The following is a 16025-nucleotide window of genomic DNA, read 5'->3' as shown; positions in this document are numbered from 1 at the left end:
ATAAGAAAGGAGGAAATTTTCTTACCAAAATTTTAACTACCAGTTGCAAGTATCCAAAAGACATGATGCAGCTTTTCCTCAGTGGTCCGCCCTGTTCCTCCGTGCTTATTTATTTCAGTGCAGGATCTGAACCTATATATTATTTAGAATTTATATGCCCACGTCCCTACAGATTGGACTTAATCAAGGTGGCATGACATATGAAATACACTACCTCATTTCATATGCCCAGCTGCTTTTCACCATCAGTGCAGTCTCATAGGTTGTGATTTATTGCCTATCTGCCAAAACTTGCTCTGCTTAGGAACCTTTCAGTTGTTTAAGATACTTTTGTGAAGAGAGTATGATCTCCAAAGGCAGTGAGAGTTCTGGCTAGTAAGTAGGGATAGCAAGGATACAGCACTTGCTCCTCTCCCTTGCCCTTACTTCATGCTTGGCTGAGCAGATCTTGAAATAACACATGAAATGCCGTCATTTATATCACAGTCTCCACAGTGCTGGGTGGTGAACTATGATTGTTCAGGAGATGCTTCACAATTTTCTATCAGTGAAAGCAGGAGGAGGAGTAGTAATCTTTGCAGTTAGCTCAGTCTAAAGAATTCTTGCTCATTGCTCAGACCTATGCTTAAAAGGTATTGTTCTTTGCTTTCTCATAATTTGAGAGAAGTTTTGTAGAATTTCATAGAACTGATTTTTTTTTTTATATAAATGCCTTTTTGTCAATATGGTAGTTTTTCAGGGGAAAGAATTGCGTTAAGGCATTTCTCATGCTCAAAAATTAATAAGGGGAGTTAAAAAGGCTCTGAACTTCTTGAAATGTTGCTTTTCTCTATTTTTTTCCTCTGGATGTCAAATATCAAGACTTTTTTTTTCAATTGAAACCGCAGTATATATTAAGGCAATTTTGATGCAGTTAGAAATCATGTATATGAACCCAAATGAAACATTTTGAAATTATCTAATTAAAATATTTCACTTGACCCAGGCAAAGCATGGCGTGACTTATCAGATCATGCTCATTGTTGTGTGTTTCCTGCTAAAATAAGGAACCTGTTTGTATTAGATACCTTCATCCGGCAGATATAATTATAGAATGATTTCTTTCTCAGTCTTTATCTCTTTCTTTAAATACATCGTCACTTGTTTTGAGGTTCTGTTTGTTTGTTTTTTAAATTTTACTCTGTGTGTTTGAGATCTGTCTTCTCAAGCTTTGAATAATTTCTGTAAATCTTTGCTGAATCAGGTCCAGTTTTTAGCATTTATTTTAACATGTGGACAACAGAAAAGGACACAGTGTTCCAGTAATGACCCGCCCAGAAGGCGTGTGCAGAGGTGATACAATCTCCTTACTGCTGCCCAGTGTTGTCTTGTTTATATGTCCAAGAATCTGCCAGACCCTTTTTCCAGAGCATTACATATGGAGCTCATGTTCAGTTTGTGAAAAGCAGACGAGTTTTTAGCATATTGATCCTAACCTCCTTGTTATTGTTAATATTGTTTAGTGTTAGGTTTTATATTGCACATAAAATTCAGTTCACAGCACATTTTTCTTCCTGTTGCTTACCAAGTGAAATCATAAGGCTAATCTTTTGATGACATAATGATTTCCGTGACAGTGACTTATTGCAAAAAATACAGAATTACAAGCTTGCCCATTAAAAAGCAGAAGTTGCTGTAGAAGGCACAAAGAATCTATGAACTAGGAGAAAAATTGAAATAATTCCTTTTGGTTTATGTTTTTCTCCTGACTTGTTTGATTTAAATCCTTCACACAGATCAAGTAATTAAACTATCTTGTATTTTTTGACAGGCACAGTCACTGGCTTCATTTTTATCTACTCGACAACTATTGCGAATTTGTCGTCGACTGTCACAACATCCAGATGAAAGCCTTTATGATGCTGTTAATAAAGCCTGCCTTTCCAGGTAGGCCTGCTAGTCTAGGTGGAAGTTCAAGAGCTTTTTGGTCAGTTGCTAACATTCAAGATAGCTTTTAACGCATTTAAATGGATAATACAATTGCCGTCTTGTTCCTTGAAGTCTGTAATTTCTTTAAAAATATTTCTGTGATATTCTCAAACCTAGAAGGTAAGTAGAAAGGACTTTGTACTCTTTCTCATCTTTATGAAGATACTTCATTACATTATATAAATAGATTACCATTATCACATTACTTCACTGTTTCAAAACACTCAAAGCAGAGCCATATTAATGTCTAGGATAACGGATGTTTTGTGGAGAGTTGGTTTCAGTTCTGAAAGCTGTATCTAGGAAAGCTAGGAACATCTAGAGTTTTGTTGGTTTTGGTTTTTCTTTTGCGGCCTTTGGTTTGCTTGCATTTTGGTGGATTTTTTGGTGTTTTTTTTTTTCCCCCGTTGTCAAAAGAAAACAAATTATTATTGTCAAAAGGTCTGGAAAACTGAAAGGGCCTGGTTCTGAACACCTCAGAGCTCACTCTTTCTCTTTGGAACCTGAGTTCCAAGTCAACTGGATCAAGAGAAAAAGTATTTCTGAAAAAACATTAGTTCTGCTGTAGCTCTTACTGGCAGCAGAATGAGGACATTACGTGCCTCCAGTCCTAATCCATCCTACATTACAAATATTGAAATAAATAACACTGAAACCTTTCAAAATAAGCGCACAGCCACAAATATGGTTCATTGCCTATGAATGAAGCTCAATTCCTCTCCTTAGGGATATGTGAAATGTGCAAGATTATTTTGGTGTGAAAGGAATAGATATTTGGGGTTTGGAGTTGCAGGTAAATTGTCAGATTTAATCTTTAGATTACAGAAAATGCTGGAAACTTTTAAAAGAAAAATACTTAAAATACAACATCCCCATTATTTCTCTTGTTTTAGGTTTCTGCCAAATCTCGCTAGATCAGCTTTACATAAAAATCTTCAGGATTCTGGTATTGAAATGAGTCCAGATAACACAAAGAAACTGGAGGAAAAGGATTACACATGTAAGCTTGTGCTGTCTTCTTTCCTGCTTTTCGTGAATGTTACTTAGATTGTTGAACATATAAAGGTGACTTTGTTCTATGGAATGCATTTCTGCTCTCAATATGTTGATACTTTTGTATTGTCTGCTATATTCCCAGCTCATGGAATTTTGTTCTCCATCATATTTGTGTTCCTCAGTCTAGAAGATCCATTGTCTCAGGCTTTCTAATACTGCTTTTTCTTTTCTTTTTATCACTGATAGCTAGTCTTCTGTACAGTTACAGCCTTGGTTTGATCTTAATATTTCTCTGTTCTGTTTTTTTTATCATTGCTTCTTTCTCTCCCATGTTAAAATCTACCTTTTTCTCATTGAGACTCTTGTAATTTTGTGTTATGATTTGCTTTCATTCTGGCACGCGCTTCTTTGTTAGTTTCTCTTCTTTTTATTCTCTTTAAATTGTTGTGGTTTTTACATATCACCTTTATTGAGCAGATCTTTGTTTCTTTAGCTCATCCAACTTGTATTCATTTGTAGTAACCTTCAGGGCTATGCATGTATTTCTGCCTCTGCCATTTTTCTCATTTCTCCTTTCTCATTGTTGTATGACCCCCTTCCATCTTTTGATATCTTTTGTCAGGCAGCACACTGTAATTTGCCATTTTCCATTCACTAAATGTTTCCTTTACTCTGCTTCACCAGCATTACCTCTACTCTCATTCTTCTGTGATGTATTTGACTTCTGTGTTTTTACTGTTACGTCTTTGCAATGGTAAACACATATTTGGTTTTAATTCATGTGGATTCTAGTTTTATAGGCTTATTTGTGTGTGTGTTATATAAAAGTACATATGTAAATGCAGAGATATTGTAATGTATAAATTAAAGTTTCTGTTATGTACAGTATAATATATATGTACAACCATATGTACATGTATATGCATATATATGCAGCCATCTATGTATTGTTATATATATTATTTGAACTGTTGCCAGTTGTGTGATGCTACCTTGAATTTTCTGTGTTTCCCTATTTCATGCCATAAAGGTGAGCAACTAAAAACATCTGTCTAGAAATTAGGCTATTTTCAGTTTTACACCATACCAGATTAGGAAATTAGTATAAAAAAAATTACTACTGTTTTTAATGTATAGATTATTATTTACACCTAGTTGTTAGTTTCCTAAGGACAGAATTTATGATTCTTTTGATCTAAGAAATTTTTCTAGTGTACTTTTTCTCTCAGAGCTGTAGTTGAAGGTTATTTCAACTAGCACAAATTTAGCCAGTTTTCACCAAAATGATAAACGTGACATATTCTGGCATTAACCCATTTGAGCAGAAATGCAGTGCTGAAAGAGAGAATTAACAGAGACTCTATACTGTTGTGGCAGGTTGGCTCCACCACCCACACAGCCACTTGTTCGCTCACCTTCACACCTCACTCCACAGTGGGACAGGAGGAGAGAGAAGGAAGAATGAGAGTGAGAAAACTTGTGGGTTGCAGAAATGTAGCCTAACAGTACTGGTGATATTCCAATAACACAGTGAGAGTGTGAAATTAAACCAAGGCAGCAGTCACAACTGCTGGTATTTCTTATGATACTTTTCCCCTAAGATCATTTTTTCATCACTTATTGTAATACACTTCTTTGCAGTTTGAAAGAGAATTCAAATTCATGATAATGCAACCTCTTGTTAACAGATACTCTTCCAAGTGTTCTCTTTCTTCAGGCAGAAATAAGAAATTTTAACACAGCCTTGTTGAAATTTGTAAATCATTACTCGTGAATATTGGGTGTTGATTACATGTCTCCTTAGAGGATGTTGTAAGTAACGCATTTTCTTTTTTCCTGAAAAATGTCCAGGTGAAATAAACAATGGGATTCTGAAGATAGGGTCTGTGACAATGCCAATTTATAACTCAGCTGAGAAAATGAAAGTGCCTGATGTTTTGTTTTATGAAAACGCACAAGTAAGTACAAATCTCTGACTTTGAGTTACAAAAGTTTTTTTACGTTTGCTATACTAATGTGTATGCTCATATATATAGTAAATAACGTACTAACTGAATTTTAATGATATATTTCTGAAGTAGTTTCTTTAGGCTTAGATTTTTCTCACAGCATTTGGTGATCATTTCAGATGTGTCTTCATCCCTTTGTGAAGAGATTACAACCAGTCTGTTGAACATTAATAAAATATGAACTAACAGAGTCTGAACTGAATTTTATTCAGAATTATTTGATCAGATGTTGCATTGACTGGTTTTATTTTTGTCTTGCCGCTGCTGGACTGATCCACTCTTAGAACTGGATTGTTGATTGCATCCTGAGACTGTGTTTTACGGGCCTTTTGCATAAAGTTTTACCTCCCTGTAATGGGTTGACCTTGGCTGGATGCCCAGTGCCCGCCAAGCCTCTCTATCACTCCCCCTTCTCAGTTGGACAGAGGAGAGAAAATAAGTTGGAAAATGACTCTCAGGTTGAGATAAGGCATTTTACTAAAGCAGAAGTGTAAGTTTGTGCATGCACAAGTAAAGAGAAAAAAACAGTAATTTTATTCTCTACTTCCCATCAACAAGTGATCTCTGGCCACTTCCCAGGACGCACGCGTAGTGGGAAGGCAAACATTGTAAATGACGAATGCCTCCCATTTCCTTCTCCTTTCCTTAGCTTTTATATCTGAGCTGATGTCATATGGTATGGAATATCCCTTTGGTTAGTTTGGGTCAGCTGGCCTGATTGCGTCCCCTCCCAGGATCTTGCCTATCCCCAACCTACTGATGGGGGGAATGTTGGGGACAGTGCTGATGCTGTGCCAGCTCTGCTCAGCAGTTCCCATAACACTGGTGTGTTGTCAACACCTTTCTAGGTACCAAAGCAAAGGACAGCACTGTGAGGGCTGCAATGGGAAAATGAACTCCATCTCAGCCAGACCCAGTACACTCCCTTTCAACAGGATTAACATTGCATGTTTGAAAAGCAAGGGGAAGAGTAATTAGTAAATGAGTTATTAGTTAGGATTATTAATTATTTCTTTTTAATTAATTTTTCTTATTAATTAGTCATTAGTCTTCACTAATGACTAGGTGTTCACTAGGTTCCTAGTAGTAGTGAAAAGTAAGAGTGATTAGTGAGTTAAAGGAAAAGGAAGGGCTTTGTGACTGCAGGTTTTTTAGTTTCTGTTTCTCCCGCATCCCTTTAGTAGAGGTAGGTGTACAGCAGCTTTCTTCTCCGTCTAGCGTGGGAGCCTCAAAACTGTCAGACAAGGTATCCTTCGAAAGAGACTGACCCTCTGGGTTACCTTTAGAATATTTTACTACTGAAAGGCCACTATGATAGTATGATCTTGTCGAAGATTTTTCATTTAGGGAGCTGGCGTGGATTTGCTTACTTTTCCTTTCCTATTCTTTTTTTCCTACCTCACTTGCAATTTCTCCACAGAAAGACTATGCTACACGGGTATCACCTACTGAAGGTGATGACAGGCCATGCAAGGGGAACAGATGACAGACTTCTTCATCTTCCCCACTAACATTTCGTGTGAGATTTTATTCTGTGTTGCCATTTCGATAAATTACATAATTTGAGCCTGTGGGAAATGAAATCCTGAGTTCTGCTAGCATTGCTTTTTCCACCTTCTTGCTTATAGCTTCAGAAAACTGTAAACAACCTGTGTTCAGATGTTGTTTAGGGAACCTCTGTTAAAAATGCTGCAGAGAATGACCTGCTCTGTATCTGTCCCTGGTAGCTCTGTATCTGTCCCTGCCCTCTAAATGCTGAAGGAAACAGCAACCAAATATCAGTCAGGATAGCTGTTCCCATTTCTAAACGAATTCTACTCTTATATTCCATTGCTAGTTTGTAGTTCGGTCATTCCAGTGCTGTAATGATCATTTAGCAAAACCTACTGCAGAACAAATTTGATTTGAGTTCAGTGCAGTACATCTCCATTTTCTAGAAACCACAGAAACAAATTGAAACAGAGAAAAATATATGTCCTCAGCCCTTTGCAGTGCTGCACAATGTAATGAAATGCATAGGTTTTTGCCTCTCTCTGTTTGGTCTTGAAACAATTCATGTTCCAGTGAAATTTGATATTACTGTGGAACACTGCTGTTGGTCCAGAACAAGTGGCACAGGGATGGAAATAGTTTTTTAGGTAATACGCCAAATGCCATTTTCAGGCCAAGTGTTGGGGAACATGGGTGAATAAAGGCAAAAGGTGATACAATATTGATATGTCTACTTACAAGTCCTTTGTGTAAGTAACTAATATTAAATGTCTGCACGCTAATTTAAGTCCTAGTGCCCAAAAAAACCCCAACCAAACCAGAAAAGAAGTAGTATCAATACATAATATCTCTTGTGGCTAAGGTGCTTTGCAGGGAAACCATAATGTACACATATTTATTCAATTTAGGATTAAAAAAGAAGTCATCAGAAGGATGTATTTTGCCCTAGCAATAAGATAAAAAACTCAATCAATGTGTGTGGTAAACTGGCTTCCTAGAATTTATCCTGTACCTGGTCAAAATTATTTTCATCAGTTATGAATGTCCAGTGTATACACATGCCAGAAAATATAATAATTTGCCTTGAAGTACTCTCATTAAATCGTGAATTGAGTATTCAGTAGTCTTTTGACGTGCCTGGCTAGGATTTTGTGGTATTGCACTGTATTTACAAGAGTTTCTTTCCCCACCCCCAGCCTGTGTTCTAGAGAGATTTGGAAATGTAAAATATCCTTCACATAGAAACATGAGCATTTCTATGCTCAGAAATTACAGGAAAGCTACTGATTTTTAATTATTTTCTTTTTTAATCAAGCACTAGAGATGAGATGATAATGTGAAAAAATTTATGTTTATTTAAAGGCAAGCATTCATTTCTCTAAGTAGGTTGACCGACCTACTTACAGATGACCTATTTTTACTAGATACAGTGGAGAAATAGACACGACTTTATTGCAAGTAAAGTAGTCTGCATTGCCACATTATCCTTAAATCCTTTTGATCCTTTTAAACAAATTATTTGTGAGTAGCAAGATAAGGTTAAATGAGGTACAGTGTGTGTTACCTTTTATGATATAAAATATATGTAAAAATACACCTCAAGCACTTTGGCTTCAATGAGGCACATATAAATTAATAATTAATAAAAATGTACCTAAAATAATTAGCTACATATCGTAAGACACATATAAACACTTTCAGATTTGAGCATACATTTTCCTGTCTTTATTTTCCTTGAAAATGAAATTTTATTAGAATAGAAAAAGTGTATTTTTCATTAATTAGACCTGTTGTTTAATCTTTAATAAAATATGTGTATAATTTACATGTACACTGTCTTTTATTCTCTCTGTTTGGTTTCTCTAATGTTCTACTAGGATACATTTTGCTTCCTCCAGGTACAGTTGCTGGAAAATTTGCGTGTACTAAAGAAAGTTCTTACACTCTTGGTAACAAGCATTCAACTAGGCTAAAAGGAAACGTACAAGGAGTGATTACAGACAGTTAAATATATTTAGGGAAATCAGGCACCCACAATCAGTTACAGCAGAGGACATAAATGTGGGGAGTTTGTATTTTTGTGTCATTGTGTCATTGTTGGATATATTGCCTTTGCTATTATTGACTGAGACTCTTGCTATGAAATAGGTAACTTTAAGTATAAAGTTCAAAAACTTTAAGTAAAGTTCCTGTTGTACTGCTGTCATTAGCAAATGCATAAACTTGAGAGCATAAAAACAGGGGTGAAAATTGTGGTTTTGTTTCTCTAGCACATGATGGTAATGGAAGATATGCTCAAGGACTTTCTGCTGGGAGAACATCTTCTTTTAGTTGGCAACCAGGTGAGTTAAAGATCTCTTACAATACCTGAAACAAACTCATTATTTAATGATGAAATTAAATCTCTGTTTTGCTTCATTGAAATTGCATTCATTTCTACTACTGAGATATTTGATCCAATTTTTAATTCTTTATCTAATAGTGTCCAGGGGTTTTATGGGCACATATCTGTGGAAAATGTAAATGCCTTAAATGTTTTTTACATGGCTATCAGAGTAAAAAGTCAAAACATTAATCACAGAATTACTGAATATTCTGAGTTGGAAGGGACACACAAGGATCATAAAAGTTCAACTCCTGGCTTTGCACAGGACAGCCTCAAGAATCACCACCTGCCTAGAAGCATTCTCCAAATGCTTGTTGAACTCTGTCAGGCATAGTGCCATGACCACTTCCTTGGGAAGCCTGTTCCAGTGCCCAGCCACCTTGTGGGTGAGGAACCCTTTTCTAATGTCCAACCTAAACCTCCCCTGACACAATAATAGTTATATGTAACATCATTACCATTAAAATCTTCAGTTAATGGCTTTGGTTATCCTTCTTAGCTATGTATCAAAGCTGTCCTTTAAAATCTCCAGTAGCAGATAAGAGATGTACACATGAGTATTATCTAAGTCTATGGCTAGTATCTTTGCTGATGGCTATTTCTTTATTTATTTATTAACCAAGTTGGTTTTTCCCCCATAAAATAATCTTCCTTTAGCTTAGCTTTTCCTTAGCAAGGATAGAATAATTTTTTAGCAGATGTTTCTCTTTTGTAATAGCCCTTAGAAAAAGTTTAACAAAAGACACTAATGATCTAACCTATATAGCAAGGAATATAAAATGCTAATTGTTATTAGTTTGCACATATTAAAATATACAGTCTCATCTGTTTAGCATCCTTGTTATCTACTTGAATTTACAAAGGTGGTGTACTTGAAACCTCTGTAGACTTTTGCTGGATGATGCCAGCTTCTCCCAAAAGGTTTAATCTTTTCATAAATAGAAATTGATGTATTTCATAAATGAAACAAGATCTGTTTACTCTTTTTCATAAACAGCGCTGTCTATGCCATCTTCTGAGTTGGTGTTTAAAATGTTATATAGTACAGATTGCCTGCAGAACCTGCTGCCAAGGAATAGCAGGAGTGAGCTGAACCACAGGAGAAGGGAGGCAGGGACAGTGTCCTTAATGACAAGTTTTGCAGTCCTTCACTGTCCAAGCAAAAATAATAGGTCTGGGAATAGCAGCCATGTTCATCCAAGTGCCTGTGGCTGCCAGACAGGTCCATGGGGATGAGGCAGGTCTGAGGTCAAGCTGGGATCGACAAGGTACGGGGCCAGGCACAGCATTTCCACAGTGTAGGTTGGGAAGGAACCGAGGAAAGGGCCTGAGGATACATGCAGCTCCCAAGGCATGGGGGACAAAAGGAATCCCACTGAGGCAGGAACACCATCTCAGAGCTGACCTTCAACACTGGCAAGTAGAACCCTAGGTGGGGGGGAAGAGCTTGCAGAGCCCAGTGGTACACTCAGGGCTCATTTGGCAGAAGATTTTTGAAGACTGTATGAGTACAATTATTAGGATATAAGGTATTTTTCCAGCAGTGGTATTCTCATCTTTAATGTGTGTCACATTTTCTCCAGGCTTTTGAATCTCTAATTGAAAACAGTGTTAAAAGATCTGACTGGGTCAAAGTATTGGAACATATTGCTTAGATTCTAGACATCAGCTGTCTAGAATGGCTGTACCATTAAGTTGGAAAATTAGTTGATTTGCTGTGATTTCTCTTTGGCAAATCAGTAATAAAGGTTTTGGTTTTTAATTGCTAACATACTTCTGAGTACTTCCAGGTTTACTCATTACTAATTTGTTCCACTGTTTTTATGTGTAACTAAGAAAGGGCCAACAGACCTTTCCTTTTGAAATACTATTTTTAAGTTTGAAGCACTGTATTTGCCATTCTGCAATCTTTTAGGACCACAGCAATCATTCTTGATTTCTTGGGAATGATCACTAACCATTCAGAAATTGCTTACTAATTCCTTAAATATATTACTGTAAATTTGTGCAGCTTGTGATGAATCACATTAATGTACTTTAAAAGCAACCATATTACATCAATTATGCTTTCATGCTCCATGTGCAGATAACTCCACATTGAAGATATTAGAGTTTTCATCCTCTTTTTGTAAAGCAAATTATTAAAAAATAGGATTCTTATTTTCTGTTCAGTTACTTTAACAGTTTGATGTGTATAGGAAGGTGGGGTTTTATCACTGCTTGGTACATACATCAATGTGTAGCTTTGTTTCACATTTGGAAGAAAAAGATAATGATTTTTTGGACATACAAAGTGCTGTTTTGAGTTCCTTTCTGTTAAACTTCATGTTGATGAATAAATGAATCATGGAAATTCAGTGTAATAACTGACAATTCAAATACTGTGAACCTGGGTATTTCAAAACATATGACTAACATCCCTTTGAATGCTTGTGTAATTTCCTAGATATTTAAATGAGTTGGCATATACCTAAGGACATAATTTGGTCCTTCAAAATTATGCCTATGTAAGTATCTCTGTTCAATTATGATTTAATGTGCAAGGCTTGACCTGTAGTCTTTCTTTGTTTGGGTGTCTAAATGTGGTTTTCCACTTTTGCCTCTTTTTTCATAACACATGTACACACTGAAAATTCCTGCTGTCTTAAGACCTGTCTCTTTTCAAAGTAATTGTGGTCTCTTTTGTATATTCATTTTAGTTAAGAGCTGACTGATGAGAGTTCTTTTACCAATATTTTTTTCAAGATACAGACTTTGACAATTAGTGAATTCCCTTTGAAATTCAGTGAATTAGAATTAAGTTATCTTGGTGGATGTTAGGGACTGGCTTTCGTAATGAAACTGAGGAGAACTTGAAGACAAGTGTTAGATACCAACAGATACCAACAGCTTCTAAAGTAAACTACTTTACAACACTTCATTCATGTGTGTTCCCTGTGTCTTGTATGGCCCAACTACATAAGTGTAGTACATGCAATGTGGCTTTGTCTAAATATTTGTTTACAGTGGTTGTTTATTTACTTTGGATGCTAACTGGAATGTGCTTCCATTTCATATAAAAATGAACAGGTTTCTTTGAGTTCAGTGGATGGATATGAATTTTCAGCTATGAAATAGTTTCCAAGTAAAGGACATGCCAGTGCTATAAATATGGCTTCTGATATTGCTTGCTGAATGAGCCTGTAGTCTGAGAGTGAATGACCATCTATAGTTTCTCAAAGCAACTATACAGCAGCTTCTTCTTTGACTGAGAGTAAGCAACTGCTTATTACTTTCACACCAACAGGCAAAGAACAGCAAGAGCCCTGTTCGGTAAAGGTTACTTATTCCAAACTTTGCAATGACTGTTTATTTAGTCATTACATATTGCTCTTGCAGTGGCTTCTGAGAGAAGTCTGGCTTATGAGACAGACTGGAGTATTGATTCTTATTACCAAGGAAAATTTTTAGGCCGCGTTCTTGTGAAATTTTTCCTGATGGACATTGTGCGGTTCGTGGATTGGCCACTACTTGCTATCTTTTACTGTCTTGACCTTGGATTTTCTTTACCAAATATGAGAGAAACTATGTTAATAAACAGAATTTGTTTATGTGGAAAAAGTTGGAAAATAGCAGTGGCTGAAACGCTTTTATTTTGTCTCACAATTTTAAATGTTAAATATAACATTTCCAAAATTGTTGCATTTGGAAGTTGTGTAAAGAGATGTGTTGTATGTTTCCACCTTTATTAGTCATAGGTGAGGTCTTGGCTACCATCGGTTGTCTTTGAAGATACCAAACAAAATATTTCTAGTTACAAGGGATTTGTGGCCTTCTGGATAGAGAAGGCTCACAGACCGCTCAATTCTGAATTATTTTATTGCCTTGAAATTTACTGAATGAGCTGTTCAGAAGTAGAACGAAGAATTCTATAAAGGTGATAAATACTGCAAATAATTTGAAAGAAGACCACAACAAAATCTTTGGAAGCACTTAGTAAAGTGTTGATGTGAGCCCACAGTAGGGTTAAACTATCACAAATACATTAATAATGGCTACTGTGTCCAGCGGAGGGCTACGAAGATGATGAGTGAACTGAACCATCTCTCTTATGGAGAAAGGGGGCTGGGCCTGTTTAGCTTGGAAAAGGGGATCTTATCAATGCATACAAATACCTTAAGGGTGAATGTCAAGAGGATGGGGCCAGATTCTTTTGAATAGTACCCAGTGATAGGACAAGGGTTAATGTACACAAACTGGAACACAGGAAGTTCCATCTGAATATGAGGAAGAACTTCTTTACTGTGAGGGTGACAGAGCACTGAAACAGGCTGCCCAGAGAGGCCATGGATGATTCTTCTCTGGAGATACCAAAAACCTGCCTGAACATGATCCTGGGCAACCGGCTGTAGGGGAACTTGCTTTAGCAGGGGGGTTGGACTAGATGATTTCAAGAGGTCCCTTCCAATCCCAACCATTCTGTGATTAAAAGAGCTTGGAAATGTAACAGCCTTCTGGCACATTTGCCAATTTATCTTCCTGATAGAAGAATGTAATTTCATCCTTGCTGCTGCCTTTCTTTAACTGAGAGATCAACTTACAAGAATGCTTGGGCTCCCACTAGGAATTTATTTTATTCTTGAAAAATTTAGTAGGAAAAATGATTGAGTCTTTCTTAAATATTTAAATATTTAAAATGACATGCTCGACTAGATTTTTCCTTCTAATATAATGTTCTTATTTCTAACTTGTTGTGAAACTGAATTAAGTACAAACTAAGAGTGTAATAATTTCAGTCATCAGAAAACTTGAAAAAGCAAGTCCTTGGCATTTTAACTTTTCTAGAAATAAGGGTCCTTGTTTTTCTGCCTGAACTTGTTTAAAGATAGACAGTTTCCTCTACAAGGTAGGAATGTACTATCCTGAACCAATCTTTTATTATTATTATGAGTGGGGAGAAAATAAACTCCAAATGAGCTAAATTGGGCCAGATGCTATGAAATTTTTTGTCTAGAGAATTAGGTATGACAGTTGCGGAAAACTCAGAAAATACTTCTTTACTTGCTACAATCATTACAGTATGTACACATATGAGAATAGGCATCCTCTTTAAATGTGTCTCTGCTTACAGTGTCGATTTCTGCTTGTACATATTAAATGGAAGAACCAGAATTAAAAAAGAATCAAATTTTTTTAAATGTTTCTTCACACAAATTCTTTCTATTATAAATTTTTCATGTGCTCCTCTCCACTGAACCACAGTTGTCTTACCTTGCTGGAAATGTAAAGCTTGTATTTAGCCTGACAGGGCTCAGGGTTGAAAGTTGTACTTTAAGTCAGAAAAAGACATAAACTCTACAAGCTTATCTAGACCTTTAGTGAGAGATGTATCCAAAGCATTCAGTTCATGATTCCTATCAGGGAATTAAGTTTATTTGTTCTAATGGTGAAATCTTATTATTTTGCTGTCACCATAATTTTTGCATGCCCCGGATGATAAACTCATAATAAAAAAATGGGATACTAAACCACAGAACACTTGCTGTTGTGACTGATAAAAATGTACATTGCAGCTGGGGCAAGACTTAAAACCACCTCTGCTTTTGTACAAGTATTTTAATTTGTTGCTAACACTCAAACAAGGTAGCAGTGACAGGGTCGATTGCAGTGGTCCTGTGGTAGCAATGTCTGGTGTCTGCTGGTGATACACCTTTTGCAATTATTAAACTGCATTATTCACGTTTGTTCCAAACAGGGCTTTATAACACCTGGAGTGTGTGAAACAATTCTGTATAGGTGCTGCTTGTTACTTTGCTGATAACAGTACATTTTTTTAGAAAACCAGAAATATGATCCTCTGTTCTGAAAATAGCAGCCTCAACCAAAATGCATGCATTGCAAATGTTTTTGCTGGCAGAAACAGGCAAACTGAGGCCATGGAAGGTGGTTTAGTGCCAGACCCAGTGTTAGAAACTGCACGTTAGCAAAAGTGTTTTCATTTTCTGAACATTTTCGTTGTTCAGCTGCAAGTTTCTGTGATATTGACATTGTCAATACAACACTTTCTGTGAAGTCAGAAACTGAGAACTCTGACATGAGGGTTCTGGATACTAAAATGTAATGATAAGCCAAATTTGTCTTTCATTCCCTAATAATGGAATTTTAAAATTAATTATGAAATAAGATTTCCTAAGGTGAAAAACTGCTTTTTTACCAGTTTTAAAATTTGTTTCATTCTTTTTGTAATGAAACAGGTTCTGTGCTATGCAGGATGGCTGTGCACCAAGATGGAGAAGGTGTGATTGCAGTGTTTCAGCTGAAGGGCAGTACTGAAGAGCACAACCTGGCAACCTCTTTAGCTGCTTCAGTATGACCTGAAAATCATTTAGAAGAAAATAAAAATGAGGCAGTGTGGCTTAGATTTTTTTTTCTTTAAGAGGCAAATTGTTAATTTCAAAAATTTGGGACCAGTTCTTTTGTACTATAACTTTATTGCCTTTGTTTGGGCTGTTCAGGGGATAAATTTGTCCCACTACTGTGAGATCTGTGTCCTGAATTGCAAAATGCCTCCTGGGACCTGTAATAACCTTGTTTATATTTGAAACTGCAGAAGATTAAGTCATTTCATCCTTGGTAGCAAGTGTTTACACTGTCAATTAGAAGAATTTTTAACTGAGATTATTTTGTCTTCTGATTGCATAATTTCTTTTTTGTTATTCATTAGTGCAGATATTTACTTCCCATTTTTCTATTTCAGTTGTCCCATATGTCTGATGGAATAAAAATTGTCTTATATTTGCTTTCTGAAATATTTTTATTCTGTTCAGCTGAAACACTAACACAGATGTTATTTTCTCTCTAATTAGCATGTTTATATTTCTGTTAAATTAAGTAACTGCAATGATGCATATTTAGTATCATACAGCAAGTGTTAATGGCAAACTATTTTGTCCTCTGAATGTTACCTCAGGCTACAATAATTGCAAATTACGTGAGATTATATTCTGAATCCAGTCCAAGTTCAACTCAGTCTTTAAGTATGTTCAAGTGAAGGGTAGTTCTGTTTCTTTCTGCTTAAATAGTTGACTACTGTCTGTGTGGATGTCCAGAAGATCCAGTTTGATCCCTGGCAGGCGGGGGAAAGGAGGATAACTTTGTTGCAATTTTGTGATTTCTTTTTTCTTAGGTGCCAGTAA

The 16025-nt window shown here is 36.2% G+C and overlaps 1 protein-coding gene across 1 annotated transcript in view; it reads left to right on the top strand.

Annotated features, from left to right (window-relative positions):
* The window catches only part of VWA8 (von Willebrand factor A domain containing 8), a 179792-nt gene that overhangs the window by 66992 nt on the left and 96775 nt on the right, over positions 1–16025 (top strand). The window contains exons 17-20 of the mRNA XM_018071170.2: positions 1811–1926; positions 2862–2968; positions 4816–4922; positions 8735–8806. Of these exons, the coding sequence (XP_017926659.1) occupies positions 1811–1926; positions 2862–2968; positions 4816–4922; positions 8735–8806 (402 nt within the window). The remainder of the gene's footprint in view (positions 1–1810; positions 1927–2861; positions 2969–4815; positions 4923–8734; positions 8807–16025) is intronic.

The sequence above is a fragment of the Manacus vitellinus genome, unplaced genomic scaffold (assembly GCF_001715985.3).
Source record: "Manacus vitellinus isolate BGI_N305 unplaced genomic scaffold, ASM171598v3 scaffold_2_pilon, whole genome shotgun sequence".
Taxonomy (NCBI): domain Eukaryota; kingdom Metazoa; phylum Chordata; class Aves; order Passeriformes; family Pipridae; genus Manacus; species Manacus vitellinus.
This window is presented reverse-complemented; position numbering and strand designations above follow the sequence as displayed.